Source organism: Mixophyes fleayi, chromosome 7 (assembly GCF_038048845.1).
Source record: "Mixophyes fleayi isolate aMixFle1 chromosome 7, aMixFle1.hap1, whole genome shotgun sequence".
Classification (NCBI taxonomy): domain Eukaryota; kingdom Metazoa; phylum Chordata; class Amphibia; order Anura; family Limnodynastidae; genus Mixophyes; species Mixophyes fleayi.
This window is the reverse complement of record NC_134408.1, coordinates 113689108-113716472: the sequence shown is the minus strand read 5'-3', so window position 1 is coordinate 113716472 and position 27365 is coordinate 113689108. Positions and strand designations below refer to the sequence as shown.

The window sequence follows — 27365 nt, the reverse complement described above, 5'->3', positions numbered from 1 at the left end:
CGGGAGAGAGGAGGCTGCTGGGTCCTGGCGCCCGGCGGATTGATAAGTTTCTGTGTTCTCTCTTTTTTTTTCTATGGCTGGCCCGCGACACCCCAGTGACAGCGCCGTGGCACCCCTGGGAGCCTCGGCGCACACTTTGGGAACCGCCGCCTTATATTTATACAGTACTGACATACTATGTAATGTACACTGACCTAAGTAAAGTACATACAATGACATAAAACAAAAGGTAAATATGCTTAAATGAGGTTACAATCTAAGAAAATTGTAGATCGTCTTTGCATTGTTATAAATTCTCCAAACACAAATGTGTGAATGAGCGGTTTTTTTTATTTTGGGGCAATTTATAATTTGGGGTTAAGAGTGTAGTCTTGGTATATAAAAGTGTGCCACTAAATTGGATAAAACGTTTGCTCGAACACATATTTTGTTACACCTACTTTCTGAAACATATCCATATATACAATATCCAGCATCATGTTACACTTAGTGAAAAACATGGAATTGGGCGAGTACACATCATCATTTATTTATATAGCACCAACATATTCCGTAGCGCTTTACACATTAGGGCCTCATGTGGAGATGGGCACATGTCTACAACAGGAGTGCGAAATGCGTTTTACGCATTGCTCTGTCCACACCCCTGGTGCGGTGGGTTAGATGTAATAAAGTAAATAAAGAGTTAATAATCCATTTTGTCTGTGGTGCACTACAGGTCCTAGCATGCCCAGGTCGCCTTTATGTGTTTGGGCATGCTGGTGTTTGTAGTACTACAAGCTCCAGCATACCCATGTCTGACAGGGCATGCTGGTACTCCAGGAACCACTGGCACCTGTTGTGCACATACGCTGGTAACACCCGCACAGGCTCACTCACCCTCTTTATTTTCTCACCTAATCATGTTGGCACTGGGATTTCATATGTAAATAATCCGTGTACTGTTTGGCTTTTTGAAAATGTATATTTATTCTATTACACATTTAATGTATGATATGCTTTGTATCTCACTGAAATATACACATTTTTTGCTTACTATGCAGTGCCGGACGTATTTTAAGAAACGTGGCTCTGAATAGCAAATATACTGCGTCTTTTAAACAGATGCAATTTACACTTACGTTTTTAACATAAAAAATGTCCAATTCTACATAAGAGTGTTTAAAGGTCCTCTAATTTCCACATTTCTATTTGCTCATTAAATTGTGCCTAGTACAGGGGATGTATGTGCTATGTTTAGGTTAGGCTGGGTACAAAAAAATTCTCCCGTTGCGATATCACTAAGATTTTACCAACGAATGAAAATCCTGATCAGCATGTCGATTCATTTTACAAGATTTACCTTCAGATCTGTGCTCTTCATCTGTCATAACCATCTGCTGAATAGATCATGACTCTGTAAACTCTATGGACACTGCCGGTGCTGAGTGCATACACACTGCAGAATTGGACCAAAATTGTTCCATCACTGAACGAGATTTTTGTTGCGTTTATGAAATCAGATGATACGAGGGGCTTTTGAACGATAACCGTTCATCGTTGGAGCATACACACTAATGCAATATAGGGCTAAATGGTCGTTTATCGTGTGATTGGCCTGATAATTGGGTGAATAACCTGTAGTGTGTACCAGGTCTTACATTTCTGTGCCAACTATGAGAGGATTATCACATGAGTAAGAATAACAGGAGGGTTATGGGAAAATATAAGGGAATGATATAAAAAAAAACAAAAAGCAATGATAGGCAAGATAAACACTGTAAGCATACTTATTAACACCATTATAGAAGCTAGAAAGAATCCTGCAACAGCAAAATTATTAAACAGTACACATTTCACAAAACAAAGTAAGCTATAGGAAAAACAATTAGAAGCCAGTATATGTAGAAATAGTCCTCAAGTTCTGTAAATTCACCCTAAATGCTACAATGATGACAGTGCGGAAATTCAGAGCAGGCCGACACTCTGTTCAGTGGTGAGCAGCAAATAGTCTTTTATGGCTGTAGGGACTGGCAGTAAAGGGATGAGATGGCAACACTGACTGTTAAAATGTTTACGGAGAGTAAATCTGCACAAGTGCTGAAGGGACCGGACAGTTCCAGACAGACTGAAGAATGTTGTGTAAAAGGATTGGTGAGCCTAGAAAAAGTGAAAAGAGAGTGTAAGAAAATGTGTGCTATGGAAATAGTAAGAAATCGGAAGACAGAACAAGTAACAAACAGAGAGACTGAGAGGCCTATTTATCAACCCTTAAATCGTGCGGAAATGTCTGCGGTTTAAGCAAAAGTTAATAGGCTATTTAAAAAAGTCTAATGCAATAGTTATCTCTTCCCCTCCCTCTTATCACGAATTGTATTCTGAGCATGCACGGCCTAATGGCACATTTACTATTGATTATAAGGTCCTATCTGATGTCACTGCTGAGACCAAGTCAGAACCTGGAACTAAAGTGATTGAGATCACTTTACTATAGATTATTCACAAGCATAAGGTCCTATCTGATCCGCTGTCCTGGCTGAACAATTTTAATAAATAGGCACGTTAAATGATTTCTAATTATTGCAATAAGATGATATTTAATGAGCAGAAAACGCAAAGGGTCAAAAATTCCTGAGAGATGAGCAGAAGAGCCTCATACTTATAGCAAGCTTGTCTTCTACATAGATTCTGGGAGATGTGAAGGAGAGGTGGGAAGTGAAGAGGATGCAATTAGTATTCACATCATATCCCCGTCTACCTTGTGTCAGGTAAGTGCTCTCTCAGTGTTCCAGGAGGTCTCCCAGAAATTCCGGGAGAACTATGGTGTATGGGCACCAGCAATACAAGTCCCCATCACAGTGGCCTAGTGGTTAGCACTTCTGCCTCACAGCACTGGGGTCATGAGTTCGATTCCCGACCATGGCCTTCTCTGTGTGGAGTTTGTATGTTCTCCCTGTGCTCTGGTTTCCTCCCACACTCCAAAAACATACTAGTAGGTTAATTGACCCTAGTTTGTGTGTGTGTGTGTGTGTGTGTGTGTGTGTGTGTGTGTGTGTGTATATTAGGGAATTTAGACTGTAAGCTCCAATGGGACAGGAAATGATGTGAGTTCTCTGTACAGCGCTGCGGAATTAGTGGCGCTATATAAATAACTGATGATGATAATGATCACTTTACAGCATTGCTCTTTACAGCTTTATCTGAAATTTTGTTCACTGAAAGATTTGTCACCTTCACCCATTGGAGGCAGCTATTTTATGGGATGAACCAATATTCATTATATTGTAGCGAGAGATAACCAAACTTTCCAAAACTCTACCTTGAAATATTTGCTATGTTCTGCATTTATCTGACGTACAGTTCAAAATCCTCCTGTAACTTTTTTTGCCACGTTGAATTTCACCATTTTTGTTCCATCTGATCTTCTTCCTTGTTACACCTCAATCACACCACAGAGCAGAGTGAACTGACTTTGTTGTTGCACCAGCTCTAATTATAGTGTGTAAATCTTGCGAAGCGGTGGGTGAACATTATATTACCGGAACTGCGCACTTTTGCAAAATTACCTGTGTTAGTGATGTCCCTGGTTCCAAGTCAATGGATATTCTGCACTCAAATGAACACTGGCTTAGTCTACAAAATGGTTGCCTCTTATATGACTTTGCTAAGAGAAAAGTCTGCCCCTCATAAAATATACAGGCATGAGAAACCACACATTTCTTTTTTTTAATTACCCCTTTAGCAGAACAACATATATGATGATGAAAATAAAAGTAAACAAAGTCTGGTTTCTGCAGTGTGTCGCCTGCAGGGGACACTGTGGGCCTGAGTCATTAAGGAGAGCAAAGCATAAAAAAAGAGTAACATTGGGCAAAACCATGTTGCACTCAAGGGGGAGGTAAATCTAAAATGTGGGGACAGATTTATAGTTAGGGTAGGACATGTCCTAGATCAATCGGGAATGTCTGGGAGGCTCATGAATTTTGGGGAGTCCTACTAGACTCCCAGAAGAGCAGACACTCTCCTGCATCCTGAGCAGAATTACACCTGTTGTGCAATTGAAAGGCAGGGTACGGGCTATGGTGACATCACCACGCTTCCTCTCCACTTGTCTTCCCATCTCGATCTCTGGATTTTCAATGGGAGATGCGGAAATATTTTTTTCGGTGGACTTTGAATGTTGTGTAATCTTATTGGGTGGGTGCACAGTTTGGTTTGTAATAGGCTGGTGCTTAATTTTGCCGGGGACACAGGTCTGTATAATCAGGCTAGTGCAGTGGTTCCCAAACTGTGCGCCTAGGCTCCCTGGGGTGCCTCGGAGATCTCACAGGGGTGCCTCGGCCAGGGCCAGTGGTAAGCAAGGCGGGGGACTACTTGGTAATTATTTTGGCTTAGGGGTGTCTTGAAGAAATTTTGGAGACCCTAAGGATGCCTTGAACTGAAAAAGTTTGGAATCCACTGGGTTAGTATAATCAATTTGTGGGGGAACAGGTAGGTAAATTAATGTTTTGGGGCCATCCATTGTGTAGTATAAGTTGTTTGGCACAGGATGTATAATATGCTGGTCCATTGGGCAGCACTTCTGAGCTACAGCGAACAATATGATTGTAAACAGATATAGGAGAGAGAGAGACACAGAGACTGACACATAGATAAGGGATATTCTGTAGGTCACAGCATGATCAGCACAGATGACCCAAATGATCCTGACCTGGAACACATTTTCTGGGATATCCTGTTTCCATTTGCTGTAGACTTGAAGGCTTAAGTATGAATTGTACAGCAAAGCGATGACATCAGGGAGTTCGGAACAGCAACGCAGCACCTGCACAGCACAAAGCAATATCATTGCATAAGTACAGCTAACAATCACCCAAACTATAAGATAGTGTACAAAGTGAGGGAATACATACAGAACAACTAACAGGATATACAATAAGAAAAAAGACAAACTAGGTCTAGACCCAAGCAATAGGGATGATCATTAAGAACACATTGATACATACAATACATTGATGTACTTTCTGTACGCTATTTCTGTAAACAGTTTAAGCTATAAAATCACATTGTCACTGTTTAAAGTAACCAACTGCTCTAGTAAGTCAACAAATCTATTCTCCCCCAAAACTGTTCTTACGCCTCCTGAATTTATTTTTCCGCTGCTGCACAGGGCTTTGTGCGGCGAGATGGCGTCTTTTACAAAGGAGCAACTTTCTTTGTCCAGGATAATGGGGGGGGGGGGGGGGGGGTTAGGATGGGGAGAACACATCATTTGATGCATACAAAGTAATGTATCAACCTCATTAGGACAGCCTCAATGTGTATGTTCTTAATTTGTATACTAGCTAAACAAATCAGAACACTGGGAAAGAGAAGAACATTTCAAAAGTTCCAAATGTGATAGAATAAGGTGCATTGACCTGCATTGGTCACTTTATAAATGGATGTATGTTTGACTCTAAGCAATGGCCGTGCAAGGCAGCTGAGCATATGGACCTAGGAACTTCTGTTCGGGGTGTAAAACTATTTATACTCAATTGATGAGTGCAGGCCCTACAGCACTATGTAGTTATACTATTTTGTGATGCACTGTCTGTTGCTAAATGACCCTAATGTCTGCAAAGAAAAACGAGTTCAGCATTCCTAGACATCAAGCCTTATAGATGTGAGCCTACCTAGAATTCCGATGTTTCTCTAGTTTTCATGGTTCAATATATATATAATATATATATATATATATATATATATATATATATATATATATATATATATATATATATAAAATATTCTTAGAAAAACTCATGTGTGAAGTCAGTAAATCAGTATCACATTAGGGCTGTTCTGCTCAAGCTTGTCAAACCTCATTTGTTCTTGTTGAAAGTTGCAGGCTACAAAGACGACCATTGGAAGAAGTATATATAAAAAAGTAAAATAAATTATGACTAGTATAAATTACCTTCCCAAAAGCCTCTGGATATACACAGCGGGCTCCATGGTTAAGTAAAGCACATACAGTGAGATAAGGTCTCTTTTCTTGGTACAGCTCAGCACTCTGCAGAACACAGCTAAGGGGTGATCCTCCATTATAATCGGCAGCATTCACATCCACTCCAGCAGCCAGCAGGAACTCCACCAGACGGTGTTCAGCTCTGCGGCAGGCATGGTGTAGCGGCCTCCTGTCTTGCTGATCTTGAACCTCTGGGTCAGCACCTTTCTCTAAGAGAAGATGGCAGAGCTGCAGGCGAATATCCTCATCACATCCATTCCCTCCACAGGCTGCAATCAAGGGGGTCTCACCCTCTAAATTCTTGCAGTTGATGAAACTGATGGCACCATGGCGAAGGTACAAGTCTACATGACCCAGAAGTCCTAACCGCGCTGCAATGTGGAGTGAGGTGTCCTGCATGACCTCTGTGGTCTGGTTCACAAGAGCCCCATGTTGTAAGAGCAACTCTGCACATCTAGAGCAAAATAGAGATAACAACACTTAGGGCTAGATTTACTAAACTGCGGGTTTGAAAAAGTGGAGATGTTGCCTATAGCAACCAACCAGATTTTAGCTGTCATTTATTTAGTGCATTCTACAAAATGATAGCTAGAATCTGATTGGTTGCCATAGGCAACATCTCCACTTTTTCAAACCCACAGCTTAGTAAATATACCCCTTAAAGTCATCTGTAACCCTATGTGCATCTTGTCCTTTAGGACTTGTCATTTTATACCCGACACAGGCAAATGTACGTATTAAAAAAACTGCCACAGGACTAAAACGCTGGTAAACCAACTGATGCACGCTCGTGCAGACTATTCACAGAGGAATTTCCAACAGTCTTTTCAGGTTTGTGACTAAATCACCACTTTTCAGAGGACACAGAGCTTAGAATTTGGAACGGTGGCAACATTGTGAGTTTCTTAATGGTCACATCCACTTTTGTATAGTTACCCCCAAATAGATTCCCTCTGACTGTGCTAGAAAGAAGAATGTATTCCTCCTCACATAGCTCGGTAAGTGTTACTTGCAGCACCTGTGTGAGTGTGTGTGAGTGCTGGTAAAATGTAATAACAGGGGAGTTACAGGATAGTGGACCTGCTGTTAGAAATTGCCTCAGTAAATTCACTACTATATTATTGGTTGACGCTAATATGAAGTTACTCTAATAATATAAATTACAATTTGTCCTCCAAATTGCAATCTTTTCTAGTGGGACAAAGTGGATCCCTGAACATGGATACCAGACTAGAAGTGGTGGATAAAAAAATGTTTGGTTTATTAATTTTTCAAAAGGAACAGGCAAAACAAGAGCTGCTCAATCACAAGGGTCTGGAAGACAGTTTTACTGTGATTCTCTTTATTCTTCAGACATGATCATTTCCTATTTATTTATTTTTTAAAGGCAAAAAAATTTAAATATCCAATTCCGTCTTTTATACAATATGCCTTTAGTTATATGACTTTATAGTATATAGATATAGCATAGTTAGTTACTAGTTTAAAGCACAGGATGGATGCCATAAGCCAGGGTCACTGGATCGTTCTCTCAAATCCAGTGTGCGCTATTTACTAGACCATTCACAGGTAACAAAGGGGTATCAAAATTGCAATGTTTAAAGCCACGGAGTCAGTGAGCCTCTGACACAATATAGGCTGAAGGCTATATTTGAGATGACTTTTACATTAAAAAGCTTAGATTGTCAGCTCTTGACACTAGACTGTTCAATTTTGGTTGGCATAGTTACTGTCAGGGACTGGCTGGACTGGCGACATAGGGCATCTGCCTCCTCAGGTGCCATATTGGGCTACCTTGCGTTGGGTCAGTGGAACACCTACATTTTTTTTCTAGAAAATGTTCCTAATAGGCTGCTGGGATGAGTTTTGCCCACCTCCCTGGCTAAAATTTGCCAACCAGCCCCTGGTAACTGTGTGCGCTCCTCCTTGACATCCGAGAGTGAACATCATTTAGTTAAAATGCATTGAACGCCATCTTGATTGTACTTCTCTTGTAAAGGCAGCAAAGCAGACATTTTATTTACATTCACACATTTCTGCCAGATACACATTTTTAACAATCCAGGTTGTAACTCAAGAGTGGTTAGAATTCAGACAGTTTGTAATCCATATTTCAGCTATTTCATATTATCCCATTTTATATTTACTGGGACAATTCCAAACAATATTTCCAAAGACTACAAGTAAAGAGAGCATAGCATAAAAGGTCCAAATAGATTTAAAGATAGGAATGCAACTAATTTTGTACAGAAAGCACAACAGTCTTTTAAATTTGTCACACAGGTGGAATTCCTTCTGTCTGCACTACACACACACACACATATATATATATATATATATATATATATATATATACACAGTGGACTAAGTTCGCTACTGCACTCATTATTTATATATATATATATATATATATATATATATATATATATATATATATATATATATAGATATAGATAAGAGAGAGAGAGATGGTTTTGAACAGATCAGAGTGGTAGAGCACTATATACCACTATATAGCACATATGTGAAGAACACATTGCCTATAGCTGGTTTCCAAGTGCACATACGTACTTGCAGGTCACCTGGTTTATTATTAATCTACTTCGTAGGCCTGTCCATTGCATAGGTATAAAACGACCTTTGCCATCAGGAGAACATGAACAGCTCCGCACCTACCTTACAGAGTCACTCCTCTCACATAGGTGCAGCGGGGAGAGGCCGTCTTCGCTGCGCCGGTTGGGATTGGCTCCATATTCCAGCAGTAGTTGAACGCAGCCCTCATGCCCCATAGAGCAGGCTTCGTGCAAGGGAGAGCGCCCTCCAGGGGCAGCATTGGGATCTGCGCGGCGATGCAGTAAGTAACGCACACATTCTGTATAACCGCGGGATGAAGTGATGCACAGGGGTGTTGTTAGCTCCTGGGTATACTCCAGCGTCCACAACCCTGGGATACACAATCACACGAAATATAATGTAGGAGTAGAGAATGGGACAAAAGAAATGAGCAGACAAAGTAAAACTACCACTGTGTATATATGATGAGTAAAACATAGTTTGATCCCACCATTTGAGCCATGATAAACACACATACATTATATGAAGTTGTCTTAAGTAAGTTAATTATATGTCTTTTTCCTATAAGAAACAGTTACACCCATTTGGATCAGTATTACAATTCCTTGGTGTTTGTCATCCTGAAAACACACACAGGGCCGCCAAGAGGAATTTCGGGCACAGGTACAGTAATTTTATGGGGCCACCTTCCATAGATGCTGAAAGGGGGTGTGGCTCCTTCCATAGATGCTGAAAGGGGGTGTGGCTCCTTCCATAGATGCTGAAAGGGGGTGTGGCTCCTTCCATAGATGCTGAAAGGGGGTGTGGCTCCTTCCATAGATGCTGAAAGGGGGTGTGGCTCCTTCCATAGATGCTGAAAGGGGGTGTGGCTCCTTCCATAGATGCTGAAAGGGGGTGTGGCCACACCAGGCTGGTGGCTTCTCGCATTACACAGGCATGGGGGGAATTTAATTCCCCCCGAATTTCCGCGGCGTTAAAACTATTACCGTTATTACGGTAGTTTTAACCCGGCTCTCTGCTTTGAGCAAAAAGCCAGTGTTGAAACTACCGTAATAACGGTAATAAAGCGTATTATTACCGTAATAATGCGCAGGTCGCGTTACTTTTACTCGTAATGTGGCCAATTGAATTCCCTCCCCATAGAGTCTGTAGCTAGGGCTGTGCGAAAGGGGTGACCGCCCAAGGTGCAAAGCTTAATGGGTGTACAGTTTATGAATATTTTAGGATTATGTAATTAACATTGAGGGGTGGCAATTTTATTTCTCGACCCGTGCACTAAAATTTTAATTTACAACTTTGCACAGGCAGGCTAGGGCCCCCAGGCAGGCCTGGGCCCCAGTATTTTGTACCTGCTCCATCCCACCCCCTCTCAGCGCCTTTGAACACACACAATTCACCACCACAAAATGTCTGCGCTCTTATGTTGCATATAGCACACACTTGCATGCAGAACTGGAGTACCCATAGGTTTGTTGTTATTGGAATTGAATTTACCAATGTAAATACCTCAAGAGCAATTGCAGGATTTCAGCAAAATGTTATGAAGCAGAAACTTTTTGGTAGCTAGTTATACCTCACAAAATAGGTATTTTTGTTTAGGGGCGTGTGGTTAGCATACAATACAGAGGCCTGCTGACCAGAGCTAGTTTACTTACTCTCTGTGCTTTTGTAAGTTCTGATCTCCAAGCTGCTATCAGACTGTTATATTGGCATATAATACATCTGGGACATTTATTAAAGGGCGAAAAGCCCTATGGTCCTCAAAAACAGTTTTTTTGGCATCAAGGTATTACCGTTGAGGAACAAGGGTTTATTGCCTGCAATAAGATTGTTTGCATGGGAAACCCTATTTAACAAGTCTGGGCTTTCAGTTCAACTCTGCATGTGCGTGCCGGCATTTCGGCAGAGACTGGCCCGGCAAATTAGTAAGTTAACCCTTACTGTGTCAGTATCGCTGAGGCAGCTAAGTGTTGGAAGAGTTTGGTTATAAATTACGATAAGATAGAAAAATAATATTTATCGTTGCTTGTTCATAAATGGGCCGCTCTGTCTCCATTCCTTTACGGAACTCTGTCAGCCAATTGGAGTTCAGGCAAGTCAGTAACCTGAACGCTATCAGCAAATAATAGAACAAGCTCATAGCATCACACTTCCTATCCTTTACTTCATTCTGCTGTCAGAGGGTAGGAGAGGTCTGTGACACAATGCTAGCACTTACAGTCACTGGGCGCTTCTTCTGGGTTGGCAATATCTGTGATGTCTAAAATGTCAAGGGATGGATTGTCTGTATTTCCTGTATATAACATATACAAATCTTGCATTAATACAGATGTGCGAGGAAATACCAATGCCAGAAATGATAGTGCAGATGTTTCCCTTCATATTTAAACAGTGTTTCTGGCCCATTGGGGGATTTCTGAAGCCTGCAGTCCTTCACTCTGTTTGCCTTTGAAATTCAGATCTCTGATCTACTTTTTGGAGATTATTATTTTACTAACCTTTATAAAAATGTGAAGTATGCTTGGCCCTGTCAGCTATTGTTAAAAAGAAAGAAAACATATGGAGTACTTTACCTAAACTTCCTGCCTATACCTCTGAAGAGCTCGGACACAGGTGCTTACAGCCTAGCCAGATCTACTGAATGCATACTGACAGTTCATGCACACACATATAATGCAGTACATGGATGAAAAATGAATGTTGTATGTATGAACTGTCATCTATTTTATTACAATGCAAACTACATGGTCTATTGGTTTTAGTGTAGGGAATTAGTGATCCCTATGTTAAGTACAATAAGCCAGTCAAGGCTAAAACTGCTTGTTTGCTCAAGGCCAAATTTCTACCACTTGGATAAATGGGAAGAGCTAGAACATCATTACCTGCCAGGCCGAACCTCGCAGGGGTCTGCGCCTGATACCCCATTTCCTCCCCTCTGATATTCAGCACGTGGTTTGCGTGCCTGGCTCCCAAATGCTGGACTAGACTCAGATTTCCTGTCTCTAGTGCCGCAAGGAAAATATTCTCTGGACTCAGATGCTGCTGATGACCCATCTCGGTTATAACCTGCAGCTTGTGCAGGACTCTGCTCCTCACACTGTCCATCCCTGTCCTACAAACAGCCTGCTGAGTATTTATAGGACTCCGTCTGTGTGTGTGTGTGTGTGTGTGTGTGACATGGGGGTGATAACCGTGACAAAGGAACACAGGTCACATGCAGACTACAAAGGCTGTTAGTGATTATATTATCGGCCTTATGCCCGGCCCTGCATTCTTTAGCTGCTTCATTATAAATATACATACAAATATACTGCATGCAAACAGTGTGAACAGAGGCATAACAACAACATGATGTAGTCTAGGACACATGCCTTCCTATCTAAGCTGCTGGGTCAGGTGCTGCTTGGCATCAGTGCAGAAAAACAACATAGTTCCATTGTTTAATTGAGATATCACATATTATTTGAGAACGGTTTTTACTATTACATACTGTCAGAGGCGTAACATAACATTTTAGCGCCTGGGGCGAGAAGGAAAACTGGCGCCCCCTTTGCCCTCAATTTTAACCAAATTGACCTAGAATATTCATAAACTGCGCCCACCTTCAGCATTGCGCCCTGGGCGGTCACCCCTCTCACACAGCCCTAGTTGCGGTCCTGCATGCTGTATAGGCCCTCTGAAGGGCTAGCATTTCCACTTGACTATACTGCAACCTGGTTTACGATCGGTAGATGGAGTAAATATCTCCCAACTCGGCAACTCCGTTCTGCACAAGATCTGCGTCTCTCATCCACACTCATTACATCCTCCCATTCCCGGTTACAGGACTTTTTTTGGGCTGCACCCACTCTATGGAATTCTCTCCTTCGCACATTAAGACTCTCCTCTGGTCTACAAGCTTTCAAGAGTTCTCTGAAAACCTACCTCTTCAGACAAGCTTATAATATTCCTCAGCCACCCTCTTAACCTCACTACATTACCCTATTACCAACCATTATACCTCTTGACCAACATTGCTGTGTGATGGGATCATTTAGCTTATGAGTCACTTTTACCTTTGCAGTCTGGCTGGGCTGACTGCAAATGTAGACTTAACCTTATGTGTCAAACTCCTATTGTCCCATAGATTGTAAACTTGCGAGCAGGGCCTTTTCATCTCTTTGTCTGTTTTACCCAGTTTGTTTATTAGTTTACTATGTTTGTCCCCAATTGTAAAGCGCTACGGAATAGGTTGGTGCTATATAAATAAATGATGATGGAGTAGAAATGCCTTGTGTGATGCTGGTGCACTACCGATCAGTGATTCGTTGGAGAAGGATTGCTTCCTGTGCACACAGGTGTCTTCACATAACACTCGTGTGTGTGGAAATAAGTAATTTTGTTCCTTTCCGCATCCATGTTCACCTCTGTTCTCAGCGTGTATGCAGGTTGCTGCAGTAGCCGCAGCGCACTGCACCACTATTATAACACTATTGTGTTATTCTCTGAAACATTTAAGGTATCACAAACTTAGTAATCAAACTACTTTTTATGATTGTAAGTAAAAAGCACCTTCAGATCTAAAGTTACTTTCACTTTACCATTATTATTTAGCAGCAACTAATTTCATTTTATAGTAACCTAGATCTATAGTCACTTGTGGAGGTGAAATAAACAATCTATGGGAAGTATTCCATTAGCCGAGGAGTGTTTCCAGAACAGTCGCGAAGGCACTCTGCTGCAATGTAATATCGCAGATTTCTGGGGTGCAAGGAGAAATCCGCGATGTTAAGTTACCGTACTAACTGAAAATGTGCACAGCTGAGATGGTTGGCGGAACATCAGGGCTAATTGAATATATTCCAAAAAGTAGCAACAGAGTAATGCCATCTAGTGACTTATTATGAAGAAATATAAAGGAATTCGTAGTTTGCATTAATGTAGTTAACCAAAATGAGTATTGAATTTTTTGTTGACTTACCCCCATTCTTTGACAAGCTTAGTCTGTGCAATTTGGTAATATTAGTATGAAATCTCTACCAGTACAAATTTGTTAGTTGTCTACTAGCAATCATATAAAACAAGTCTTGTTTTTTTTTTTAAGTAATGAAATAGACAGTCAGACATAGTACATACCACGGTTTCTGCAGCTCCATCTCATCTCTTCACCTCCAATCACCAATGTGCGGTTTACAATCTCCAGACTCTCTCTGAACAGCATGATGATCCCATTCATATCGCCTTCACAGAAGAAGCGCAGAACATACCCATCATCCCAAGAGTAGTCCCCCCACATTCTGTATTGTGCTTGTCCTCTGCCCTATACCAAGGCAGCTACTAGTGAGCATAGAGTAATGCCGGAGGTCAGAGTATGGCTGGATAGAACAACTCTGCTTTGTGTCCCAGGGGTATTCCGCCCAGCTCGACATCTTTTGAATTCTAATCCATACAGGTTTTAATTTTCTTTTTGTATGATTAAAGGACATGCATGATACAATAAGGGAGGCATGGCGCATTAGGATGAAGATTAGTCTAATAGCTAGCAGCTTGAAATAGCGACAGAAAGAATGGTATACCACAGGGATTTAACTAAAATAGTGCTGGAAAGCACTGAGTAATATGGTTTCACTTTATAAAACAAAGGATAATAATATTAGGGCACCAGGGCAACAATTTACAGGCTCTCCGATTCCTCAAGCTGTATCCTAAAATCACTATTGATCCAAGTAATTCTGCTCCATCCCAATAAAATATCTAATTTTCTCATTTAAATAATCCTGTCCTGTAAAACGAAAACGTGTTCTGCACTTTGCAAGTGATGCCCTTCACATTCTGAGCTCCTCCTATTAGCCTGGCACAATTCTGCGCCCTGCGCCCACTGCCCTCTTTGCCCCCTTAACCCCGGAAAACTAAGACTAGAATGTTGGGACATTTCAGTTTCAAACAATGTATTGTTCACCCATACAGGTCTAAAAACACAGAGCAGACCAGACAACCATAAATCACAGTTACTTTATATCAACAGGGGTATATTTATCCAGCGTTGGATATGAAATACCACCGATTCTTGGTGGTTTGCAGTAATTTTTTAAAGCTGAAATTTTATTAAAGGCAAAACTCATCAGCTTTTTCATAAACACTGATTGATAAATTTACCCCCAGAAGTCCTTGAAATATGTCATAGAGCGTGGTTATGACATACCACCCAACTGTTCCTCTTTCGCCCCCAAAATCCCCTAATCTCTTTCCTTCCAAATTGTCCCTTTTTTGGGAATAACATTCACCCTTTATAAAGTATTATCTGCTTTGTGGGGTTTAAATGTCTCTGTATAAATTAAACTATTATTTATGTTATTTTTTATCTGTAATTTGTATGTGTCTATGCAAGAAAAAAGTATCTTTTTAGGTGTGTTACATTTATGTAGTGTAACGGTTTTTAGGCAAGTGATGAGTCAGTTGGTAGTTATGATGATGCACAAAGTACATGCTGTTTTTGAGAATTTGGGTTCTATTTATGAACAAGCAGCAATTGGCCTAATTTTCTATTGCTGCTTATGAAGGCACTACAATTTGCCATCAAAATTGAGCTGAGCGATGCTCTGTTTGTCTGCGATACTGGCTGGCAGTGGTAAGAAAACTCTTACCATCTTTGCCAGTTAGTCTGGTTCCCTCTGTGCACGCGTGATATGGCACTGCTGGTTCACACATACACAGCAAAACTAGGAGCCTGGACTTGGGTTTCCAGTTCCATTTTGTATTAACAAAGGATAAAAAGTGTAAAAGAAAATAAATTAATAAAAAAGATTCAAAATAAAAATAAAACTAAAAGTAATTTAAAATAAAATAATTGCAAATATAAAAAAAGCTTTCTTAAAAAAAATAAAGCATTTTTTTCTGACTCGGAGAGGCTGCAGCACCACTGCGTCATTTTGTCCCGCCCCTTGCTGAAAAATGGCACGATTGCGTCATTACATCGCGGAGGCATGGCTAAAATACCTCAATTTAACAAACCACGCCCCCAAATCTCTCAGAGGCCAACTTGGAAATGTTGGCAAGTATGAGTATGAAACCATTGTAAAACAAAAATCCAGCGTTGGAATGCGATTTGGGTGTTAATAAAAGCTTACCAAATGGAGACTGGAATTGTGCAAAAATACTATCATTGAGGAAGATTTGAAAAAAGGCATAAATACAACTTCAGGTCTAATATTTAATAATCTTTTAAAAATATTTCTGTTACTTTTTAATATTGACAATCTGCAGAGCATCTCCCTGATTCTATGTGCAGTTCTCAGTACCTGTTCTTATACTATATGGATGGATATCTGCACAGTACTGCTTATCTTCTGCATTATACTAAATGCAATTGACATTATGTTTGCATTGACCGCAGCAGAGGGCCATTTTCTATGGTTAGTAAGCTTCATGCAATTATCTGTATCTTATTCTATATTATATATTATATTCTGTGCGGTACTACGTTTCTGTTCTTTACACAAGTTGCATCTTTGAGTATGTACCATTACCATGTTCTGTATGCTTAGTGCCATTCTCAGTATCTGTGCTGATATCACCTGTATCGGTGGTCAAAGTCGAAATTTAGAAGTGGTGGTATGAAGAATGTAATGGGAATGTGAGTGAATGGAATGTAATAGTTCTACAATGATGGCAGTAGGAGAAGTGGCGGTATGACATACCACCGTATACACCCCCACTTCCACCACTAATCTGTATGGATAAACCACTGCATTGATACACTTTTTTCTTATGGTGTATACAACATTTGTCATAGTCTGTAGTTTTATTTTGTATAAGGGAAGTATTCAGAATGCAATATAAATGTATGGATGAATGTCCACCAATGTGCTTTACATTCTAATTAGCTTTTATTTTTTTATGAACGTCGTTAAATACTGAACTACACAAAATGCTTTTCACTCCGATAAGCAAAACCATGTCATCCAGACTAAAAGGAGCTCTAGATCACCATACTGCTCCATGGCACCAGCTCAATATGCCTGGATTAAATTGATGTATTCATAAGTCTTAATTCTGTATTACAGTGGTGCTGCAATAGAACTTCATTCTATAGTTCTGACAATGTTAAGCTGGAGTGTCTGGCACAGTATTATAATGGGGTGTAGAGTATTACCAGGAATTATGTGATATTTGTAATCAGTAGCTGGAAACGGTGACCTCATGTCAGACTGTCGCCAGATGCTGTAGTACAGTATGGGATATTAATAACTCAGAGGTGCCTTAATGTTGATCCAGGCATAAATCCTCTCTGTACTTAGAAAGTATTTCTACCTTTTTAGAAACATTTTTTTATATATATATGTTTTTTAAAAAATTTTGTAGCCTTCTGCATTAATAATTAGGACATATGTATAATGTTTGGTTGATATAATATGTCTTTTTTTAAACCTCATAACTACAATGGAATAGCCACAGGACCCAGAGACATTGTTTGAATATTTACTAAAGTCTACCAGCTGTCAGACAGACAAGGATATTGTACATTTATATAGTTGTTTCATGCCAGACTTTCTGTCTTTATTTCAGCATTCAAATGTGGTTAAGGATTTTAAAAAAAACCAAAAAAACCCCAAAAACCTTACATATTTATTCAGGAAACAACAATGCTGCCATTGGGGTTGAACCAATTGTAATGACAATGCAGAATATTAATGAGAAGTCACAAGGAACCAGCAGAAAGAACAAAGCGTAAATTGAAAATGGCTTTGGACTCTCCGTGTACCTTGACTTGTGCTCCTCGATTCTGCTGAAGAAGTATAAGTGTGCACAGCCAGAGAGGAGGCGTTGGACAAGGTGAAGGTGTTCATATTTTCGGAGCAAGATTGTTTTTGTGCAATGGGGCAGAAAGGGTGTATTTTTAGGGGGGGGTTCATTGATGTGCAGCAAGGTACATGGCCATTTCCACTCAACAAAACTACTTAGCACTGTTCCTATTATCATAGATTTGTAAGGCGCCACAGTGCTCTGCAGCACCATACAGTAGGGAAAACAGTACATACATAAAACAGGGACATACAAGGTAGACAAAATAAAGGGTATGAAGGACCCTGCTCATTAGAGAGCTTACATTCTAAGTGGAATAGGGCACAGCTGAAACAAGAGGAGCGAGTGTGTTTCAGAGTGGAGATTGGGACAGGTGTTATGGTGTATTAGTGTAAATAGTGTTATCAGGGATAAGGTCACCTCTAAAAAAGAAATTGGTTTTCAAAGAAAATCTCGTCTATTCTCGTCTAGTACTCGGTCCTCCCAGAACCTCCAGACTTACCTGCCGTTCACTCAAGCCTCTGCACTTACCTTCTGGTAGTCCTTCACCGCTCCACGGTTCCATCTCAGCCTGCTCAATCCCCCATAGAGGACTGTGGCCTGTTGCTAGAGAGCAGCTAAGCCCATATTCCCTTTCGGGGATCCCTGGTGAATACCTCTCTACCGTTAGCCTCCGCACCTCTCTGGGTGTAAGCCTATCCTGAGCAGGCTTCGAGGTCTATTTTAAAACCAGACTCCATGACAGGAATAAAGCAGATGGTGAAGTCAAGTGTGACACCAGGGCAGCAGACTTGGGAGACTGAGCAAATTGTTGTGTTATTGACAGTAAGGGAGATTTGAGGGCAGGAGGGAAGATAAGCAGCTCTGTTTTGGATAAGCTGAGCTTTAGGTAGCGTTGGGACCTGCATGACGAAATAGCAGAAAGACGGTTACACAAGGTAGTATAGAAGGAGAAAGGTCAGATGAAGAGATATAGATTTGGGTGTTATTAGCGTAGAGGTGGTATTGGAGGCCGAATGAGCGAATTAGTGTCCCAAAAGAAGAGGTGTACAATGAAAAAAGTAATGAACCAAGAACAGAGCCTTGTTGGACCCCAACAGATAGTGGAAGTGGAGGGGAGGATATGCCAGAGATAGAAACACTAAAGGAGCTGTTCGATAGGTAGGAAGTGAATCAAGTAGTTTGGAGGCAAAGGGGAGGAGAGAAATAAGGCGGTAGTTGGAGAGCGAGGCTGGATCAAGAGATGGTTTCTTTAGAATTGGTGAGATGAGCACATGTTTAAAGGAGGATGGAAATGTACCAGTGTAGAGAGACAGGTTGAAGAAGTGAGCTACAGGTGGGCATGCAATGGAGGATAGGGAGCGGAGAAGTTGGGAGGGAATACGGTGGTGGGGAAAGGTTGTAGGGTGAGATGATGAGATGAGTGCAGAGACTTCGGGCCTGATTCATTAAAGAAAGTAAAGCAAAAAAATAATTAGTAACTTTTCACCTTGGCAAAACCATATTACATTAGAGGGGGATGTAAATTTAAAATGTGGGGACAGATTTATATTTGGGGTAGGGCATAGTCAAGATCAACTTTAAATTTCAGTGTACAAATAAGCTATCAAGTATTTGTTTGCTACATGAAAAAACAGACAGTATTTAACTTATGTGTAAAATGAAAAACTAATTTGCACCCCTTGCATTGTAACATGGTTTTGTCCAGAAGAAAACTTACTATTTTTTTTGCCTTACTCAATGAATCCAGTCCTTCATCTTCAGTTACTGGATTAGATTACTTTTTAACGAGCCTTTTTGGAGCCTCTAACTTTCACTTCAGGGGGAATTTGCATTTTCAGGCACAGTCAGAGCAATGTCATAATAAATTCAGCATCCAAACAATTGTGACATGTAATACAGACAGTTTCGGCTCATTCTCATGATCAAGCTAATCCATAAGTAAGGAGCAGTATCGTAGGTGTTAACCATGCAGGAGTATTTTGTTAAAAATGGTTGGTACTAACAGCAATAATAAGAGGTTGGACATTTACTCTTTTGTACAGTGCGCCTCTGGAGGTTATCCGCCTCTCCACACCACTAGGTCCAGTACTTGGATGCCGAGTGACTGGAGAGAGATCTTCAGTGACGTCACGGAGGCACAGGCACTGATCTTATGAATATTTATTTAGTCCACAAAATACAGCTTCCAGTGTAAGAGATGGAACTACATTCCTTCAATATTAACCTTTTTTCGACATATAAATATGTCCCCAAATACATGTGTGTTTGGGCTTATATGTATGCATATATTACATATGGATGGGAATTGCCCTTGCATGCCTCCATCCATGACAGTCTGGGCGACTTATGTTGGGTCAGGTTCCTATCACATTGTTGCTGTCAGGATAGGGAATTGGAGAAGAAATCGATTGACATGATATAGTAAGGTCACAAGGGATTTTCATGTGTGAAAACAAGATTACAGAGGAATAAGGGAGACCTAAAGCAGATTAATTTTACAGTGACATGTAATATAGTATATCTTCTATGAGTACTTGATCTTTTGATACAGGTATAATGGCCAGAAATAAGGATATGTGAATATACCCACCCCTTAAATGTTATCCTTCTATGTTGTCTGAATTAATATGAAATGCAGTAAAACAATCAGGGAGTCTTCCTTGTTGATGATGGTCATGAGAGTAGGATAAGGTCAGGGACGGATTGGTCGCATGTGCCTTACAGGGAAGATTCCTGGTAGGCTGGTGGCCTAACCAGGCCACCTCACTTATCAGAAGTCTCATTTGGAACAATGAGCTGGGGGCAGGGGTGCTCAGTTGGGCTGATGAGCAGATGGGGGGGCACTCAATTGGGATGATATGAGCGGAGGGTGAGTTGCGATCAAAGAAGTTGATCCGCTCTCGGCTTCCTTGGTTGCCAGGGGGTGGTCCCCTTAGGAGAGAGCACCAGGAAGTGAATCATGAGGCTGTCTGTTCCTGAATGGGGTGGGGGGGCTGCAGAGACTCTCAAGAGGCTTCATGCAGTGCACTTTCTCTGCCCTGGACATCTTATGGTAAGTCATCATTTTTTAGAAACTACAGGTACACATACTAGACACTCATACTCTGGGCAAACCTATACTGGTATAGACACTTGGCACATATACACTGGTACAGATATTGGGCACACATATACAGGGAGAGAAACACGGCACACATACACTGGTACAGATATTGGGCATACATATAAAGGGACAGACACTCTGAGTACACATACACAGGGAGAGACATAGAGTGAGAGACACGGTGGGCCAACACTTACAGGGGCAGACACTCTGGACACACATTACAGTCTATTGATGAAACTGATGGAGGTAATGATGGGGTTAATGAAAATGAATGTAAGTAATTGAGGACTTGGGGATTAATAATTAAATCGGATGAGGGAGTTAATGATTATAAAGGGGCTAATGATGAAGGGTGTCACGGATTCAGAGTCAGGATGGGCTTCAAAGTCTGCTCAGGTGGATGGTCTGCAGGGAGACAGCAGCGTGAAGATGAATCAGGTGTACACAAAAGAGCAAGGCTGCAGGATGATGAAGCACTGAGGTCCTGATGAGCTGGAAGCCCTGGAGCAGGATCAGAGGTGATGCGCAACGATCTGCAGCGTGGTTGCTGAATCCAACGAATAATGAGGTGGAAGCAATAAACAGGAGCCAGAGGAGGAGACGTCCTAACAGGTAAGGAGACCTGAATATCTGGCACCTTAGTAGGGAGGTAGGTGCTTTAAGTAGACAGGGCTGACAGATAATCAACTGAATGCAGGAAGTTTTGAAAAGACCAGGTGTGCGCATGCTCAGTTCAGACCAGCAAGTGAATGCAGAGAGTGAAACTAAGGGAAACGGGTATGAACAGAGACCAGAATGAATGGTTAACTGGTGCGATGTGTGACAAGGGTTTTTTATGGGGGTATTGTGTGGCAGTCACAAAAATGCTCTTTGTATTATATGGGGGGTCACTAGAATGCTCTGTATTGCGATCACAATAATGCTTTCTGTATTGTATGGCGGTCATAGGAATGCTCTCTGTATTGCATGATAGATATAAAAATCCTCTCTGCATTGTATGGCATTCACTAGGATGCAGGGGAGGGCTGGCAAATTTTAGCCTGGTGGGCAAGACTCGACTCGGCAGCCTATTTTAAAGGAAAAAAAAATGCAGGTTCATCAGAGACCCAGCACAAGGTAGCCCACTATGGCCCGGGAGGCAAATGCTCCCCAGCACATCCAGCACTCTTTATATTGTATGGCGGTCATAGGAATGCTCTCTGTATTGTATGGAGGACACAAGAAAGCTCTCTGTATTGTATGACATCACTAGGTTGCTCCGTGTATCGTATGGAGGTCACTAGGATGCTCTTTGTATTGTATATATATCTCTAATAATGGATAAATTATCATGAAGAACAGTATAAAGTTTGTAATATTTTGTATGGCACATCCATGGGTGTATTTTCGTGTAATTCAGAAAAAAACCATATTTTTTTAATTGTTCATGCTAGTGTGTTTACAAGTACTGTTGTTAGGAACCCCTCCAGCCGGCACAACACAACCCGGAATCTACTCTGCCAGTCAGGTGTTCACTGGAGCCCCTGATGGTGGGGACAGACTGGGCCGCAGACTGACAGAGGGTCGTGAAGTGCGTACCAGCTGGGGAGAACCCAGGCAAGAGGAGTCAGGTCCACGCAGAGGTCAAGGGCCGGCAGCAGACAACAGTATCGATGAACAAGCTGAGGTCAGGGGTCACAGGCAAATAGCAGAACGGGTAAACAGGCCAAAGATCAGGGTCACAGGAAACACGAGCAAGGTCCAAATCAAAGCCAAGGGTCATACACGGGGAGTCAAATAGATATCAGGATACAGGACAGGAACTAGCAGGTTAGCAGACTGGAACACAGGAGCTATAACCGGCAATGAGGCAGCAGACCTCATTGCCTTAAATACCAGTGGCCACCAATCAGAGCCTAGCTCTGAATTAGACACAGCCCCCAGCATAATTAATAGGCTGCATTAATTAGCCCACAGGCTAGAACATGGTGAGCGCTGCGCCCGGCTTCCTCTCATTGCCGGGACACAGCGCTGAAGCGTCTTCTCGTTGCCCCGGCAACGGCCGGGTCAGGACCGGAAGTGACGTCCTGGTCGCCATAGCGACGGCCGGGACGCAGGTGAGTGAGTCGCGGCGGCTGGGCACCGCCGCGGCTCGTAACAACTGTTTTATATAAAAGTATGTGTTTTAATCTTTGAAATCCCACCTCTAACCCCAAGAAGAGGTGTAGAGGACATTGGGAGGAATAGAGGGCATTGGGAGGGTGCAACCGCTTCTTGTTTTTTTTAAATTTATAATGTTAGGGGGACTTTTGAACTGGTGGGAGACCAAACTACTATTAAATTACTGCTAACCCTGGGAACTCCCTGCTGCTGGATTAAGCTGCTTCACTCACATAATCAATGTGTACTCCACTCACTGGTGTGCTGATTCTGCCTACCTGTGTGTTCGGACCGCCAGTTGTGACAAGCGGGCTCTGCCTTCCATTGCGTATTGCATTTGCCTTGCCTAAAACCGATGTGGCTAGGGCTACTGGTATACTAATTGGTCCCGCCTACCATTTATTGAGTCCCGCCTACATGAGGCCACTTTCAGAATTTTTTCCAAGGCACTTTAAGTTTCCAATCCACCCTGGATAAAGGCATTGGTTTGAATAAGCCCACAGTAAAAGCATAAGGTAAATAAATAAGTTCACCATGGAAGAGATATAGTAGATAATGATTGAACAACCATATAAATATGCATGCCAAGGGTTCTAAATAAACAACCATAAACATATGAAAATATGTTATGCCAGACTATACATATGGTGAAGGGGCTTATGAATCAATGTTTTCATTAAGTCTCATCACTATTGTAAGTATACATTTATAGTGCTCTGATTTATCTGTAATAAGGGCACTATTGCTATTTTTTCACTAGGAACTCGCTTCACATTCTGCCTAACTAACCCCAGTTGCCCTGCAAGACGTTTGCCAGTGCTGATTGCACACTTTTTATCATTGAGACTGTAATATATTAGGGGTTCAAATTCATTTGCAATATAGAATAGTGGTGTGCACCAGGCACTTTTAGTGTTTTGGGTTCTGATTAGCTTGAGGTTTTGGGTTCTGATTTGTTTTGCCAAAACACCTGACGAAAGGTTTTGGTTCTGATTTAGGGTTTTGGATTCTGATTTATTTTTAAAAAAGCATAAAAAGCGCTAAAATCCATTTTTTTGTTTTTTTTTACACTCCTACGCTATTATTAAACTCAATAACATTCAATAACAATCATTTCCACTAATTTCCAGTCTATTCTGAACACCTCACACCTCACAATATTCTTTTTAGTCCAAAACATTGCACCGAGGTAGCTTTCTGGACTGCGTAATGGAGTGGCCCCGGTACCCAATTTTGGTACCGGGGCCACAATATATCATCAAAGCGTACGAAGGGCTTCATCCACAAGAGCTACATGCTTGGTGGAATCGCAATGGTTTACCAGCTCCTCCCTCACTTTCTCTTTTAATATAGATTGCAGTACCTATTCTCTTGCACTGCTTAAAAATTGAACGTATTAAATGTAATATAGATTGCAGTACCTATTCTCTTGCACTGCTTAAAAATTGAACGTATTAAATGTAATATAGATTGCAGTACCTATTCTCTGGAACTGCTTAAAAATTGAACGTATTAAATGTAATATAGATTGCAGTACCTATTCTCTTGCACTGCTTAAAAATTGAACGTATTAAATGTAATATAGATTGCAGTACCTATTCTCTGGAACTGCTTAAAGAATGAACGTAGTAAATTTAATATAGATTGCAGTACCTATTCTCTTGCACTTTTTAAAAATTGAACGTATTAAATGTAATATAGATTGCAGTACCTATTCTCTGGAACTGCTTAAAGAATGAACGTAGTAAATGTAATATAGATTGCAGTTCCTATTTTTTGGACTGCTGAAACTGTGAACGTAGTAATATAGATTGCAGTTCCTATTTTTTGGACTGCTTAAACAGTGAACGTAGAAATATAGATTGCAGTTCCTATTTTTTGGACTGCTGAAACAGTGAACGTAGTAATATAGATTGCAGTTCCTATTTTTTGGACTGCAGAAACAGTGAATGTAGGTATTGCAGTACTAATATTTCAGGACTGCAATAATATATTGCTCTAGAATTTTTTTATACTTTTTAAATTATTTTGTAAAATTTTTTTTTTTACTTTTTTTTGGGAGTTTTTAATAATTAGACAATTACTATGGACTTAGCACAAAAATGCACAGGACTAAAGCACCACTGGACTCAGCAGGACAGAGCACTGGACACAAGCATAAAGCACCACTGGACTCAGCAAAGACAGAGCACTGGACACAAGCATAAAGCACAACTGGACTGATCACGCAGGAGTACCACTACCCTACAACATCCCTCTACCTTGATCACAGCACAAATGAAAATGGCGGCCGCTAGCGGGCAATCCGAATCTCGCGAGATCCGACGCGAGACTTGGACGTCAGAGCCTCAGTTTCATTTTTTTTGGCGCCGGAAATACCTGAACAGTGCTCGGATCCCGTCGGATCCGCACTGTTCGGGTGGGCTCGGATTAGCGGAATCCGAGCCCGCTGATCCTTAATATAGAAGCACCACTGTTATGCACCGTAACACTATTTATGACACCGCAAAACACCATAACTTACAAAAATTTGCAGAATGCATAAAAAAAGTTTCCTTTTTTGCTTACATCAGGGAATCAAAATGGATTATTTGAAAATTCTTACAATGAATCAACACAAAATTATATGTGATGTCAAATGAAAAAAGCAACTGAAGCTTTTAAAAAATAAATCACTTGCCTACTCTCACTGATTGTCCGGGAGACTCACAAGTTTTAGGTCTCCCTGAAGAGTAGGCACCCTCCCGAATGCAGACTTGATACGCGTCATCATGCCCCCCCACCCCCCTGCTGCTCAATTCTGGAAATCATTGCATTGCAAAGTAAGGGACGGGGCCCCCTCCCCACTTGCCCCCCAACCTCCCTTCCAGGATCTCCTGGAGATAAGTGAATACATGTTGGCAAATATGATGACCAATAAATTGTTTCAAATGTGGTCACTTTCATGTCCACTAGTATATAAAAAAAATACAATATTTAGGTTTTTTTTTATAACTTAATGAATAAACTTTATTTTCTGCTTTTTCATAAATAACGAAAAATAAATGAAATACAACATCATTTAAATAACAAAAGAAGCATTGTTAATGATTCTGTTCTAGCAACGTCACCCTCAGATGGTGCTACCAGAACAGGCAGAGCTGGGGTATAAGCATCACTGCAATACTTTATAGCAAAACATCACACCAGTGGCATTACAGCCAGCAGTGACCAAGTTAGTATATAGGGCAAAGCGTGTGAGGTGTCAGATCTATACAGTGAAACACATTGATGCAGCATTTTACACTGAAAACAACAGCCTTTAAAGCATAATTTAGAGAGACCTAGCTAATTACCCAGTAACACTTGTGGAGGGATTGGTGCAGTCGGCTCCTTCATCCAGTCATCATTGGAGAGCTCGATGATGGCATCAACATGTTTGACTTGATTTTTAAGCAGTGTAGTTATAGCTTCTTCATCCCCAGTGGCCAGTAATGACTTCAGACGCACAACAAATAGAGATCCTGCAGGATAGTCAGGCCTGCAAATCTGGGATGACCGTTTACAGCAGTAAGACCTGGAAGACATTATTTGCTTCTGTGTTTGTTCTGTGTGACATTAATGTAAAAAAGCATATTATTTGTATGGCATTTAGTGTCCTCATGTGTACTATATTATTATGCCATATTTTGGTACGCTGTTGTTTAAGTCTGTGCAGGCGGCAGTGTGTGTTCCTGAGATATTTGGTGTCAATGGCACGCGCTGTCATTTCTATAGATAGAACTAATCACATGATCCTACAGTGCTAATCTGTTGCGAGCGACAAAGAGCAGAGGCTGCTGGGGTCAGTGACAGTACATGCTCTGCCGTCCTTCTTGTAATTAATTCACATGAACCTCAGACAAAACCATGGGAAAAGGTCAAACATATAAAAACATAATACACCACAAGCAAAACAGACAGCGTGGATACTATGACACTGAGGTTAAGAGTCAGGGTGACACTTGTAGTAGTTTATCAATGGAGGAATTTATAAATGAAAACTGTATACATCGGTTTCAAAAGAGAGACGATTTTGTAGGAGAGAGCATCTCTGAGGGAGTATTATATATGATAAATTACATAGAAATAAGAATTCTAAAATCAATTTTGCATTGAATAAATCAAGCTGATGACAGCTTGAGCCCTCCGCACTAGAGTATGGGCGTAACAATAAATTATTTGGCATCAAAGTGAAATCTTTAAGGTGTGTTCCACTCGTCCAAGCACAATTACATCCACAATGAACCACTGAAGGCTGATTCATTCCAAAACAGCGCCAAACACCATCCCTCTCAGCATTCCAGGAAATATCATTAGGACAGAAGTTAGCCATGGCCACCAACCACTTCTGATGCGCCCAATCACTGACATATTTTACCAATGTCATGATTTTAAGCAGGTAAGAAGACATGGCTATTTTGGTCACCAAAAATTGTGCAGTCCTTTGAAGATAGCAACTGATGCAACAATCTAACACCTGGGGGTAAATGTATCAATATGTGGGTTCTTCAACACCCGTGTGTTCAGCCTCTTCTGCGATTAAATTTCAAGCGGCGCTGCATTGTAAAGGGTTAACTTCCCTTTACAATGCAGCGCCGCTTGAAATTTAATCGCGGAAGAGGCTGAACACGCGGGTGTTGAAGTACCCGCATATTGATACATTTACCCCCTGAGCTTTGACATATACATTTATTTTGTCTTATATAGCTATCAAATGATTAAGCCCATATACAGCCCAATTAATAGGACAGGTTT

General features: G+C 41.1%; 1 protein-coding gene across 3 annotated transcripts; it reads right to left on the bottom strand.

The window, feature by feature from the left end:
- Positions 1–323: 323 nt before the first annotated feature.
- On the bottom strand, positions 324–26330 carry ASB18 (ankyrin repeat and SOCS box containing 18). 3 transcript variants are annotated; one of them, XM_075180393.1, is made up of 5 exons: positions 25925–26330; positions 8663–8930; positions 5936–6440; positions 4691–4804; positions 324–2139 (listed from the first exon to the last, which is right to left on the bottom strand). In XM_075180393.1, the coding sequence occupies exons 1-5, from the start codon at positions 26154–26156 to the stop codon at positions 1948–1950; spliced, it is 1311 nt and encodes a 436-aa protein (XP_075036494.1). In that variant the 5' UTR covers positions 26157–26330; the 3' UTR covers positions 324–1947. The 3 variants fall into 3 exon arrangements, with proteins under 3 accessions (XP_075036494.1, XP_075036496.1, XP_075036495.1); XM_075180395.1 differs by lacking the exon at positions 25925–26330 and adding an exon at positions 13676–13847; XM_075180394.1 differs by lacking the exon at positions 25925–26330 and adding an exon at positions 11443–11729.
- Positions 26331–27365: the final 1035 nt, after the last annotated feature.

Coding starts and splice junctions, on each gene's coding strand:
- ASB18 (XM_075180393.1), bottom strand. CDS start 26,156: ATGTCTTCCAGGTCTTACTGCTGTAAACGGTCATCCCAGATTTGCAGG. Junction 8,931..25,924: donor CCCTCCACAAGTGTTACTGG/GTAATTAGCTAG, acceptor TGTGTATCCCAG/GGTTGTGGACGCTGGAGTAT. Junction 6,441..8,662: donor GAGAGGAGTGACTCTGTAAG/GTAGGTGCGGAG, acceptor ATTTTGCTCTAG/ATGTGCAGAGTTGCTCTTAC.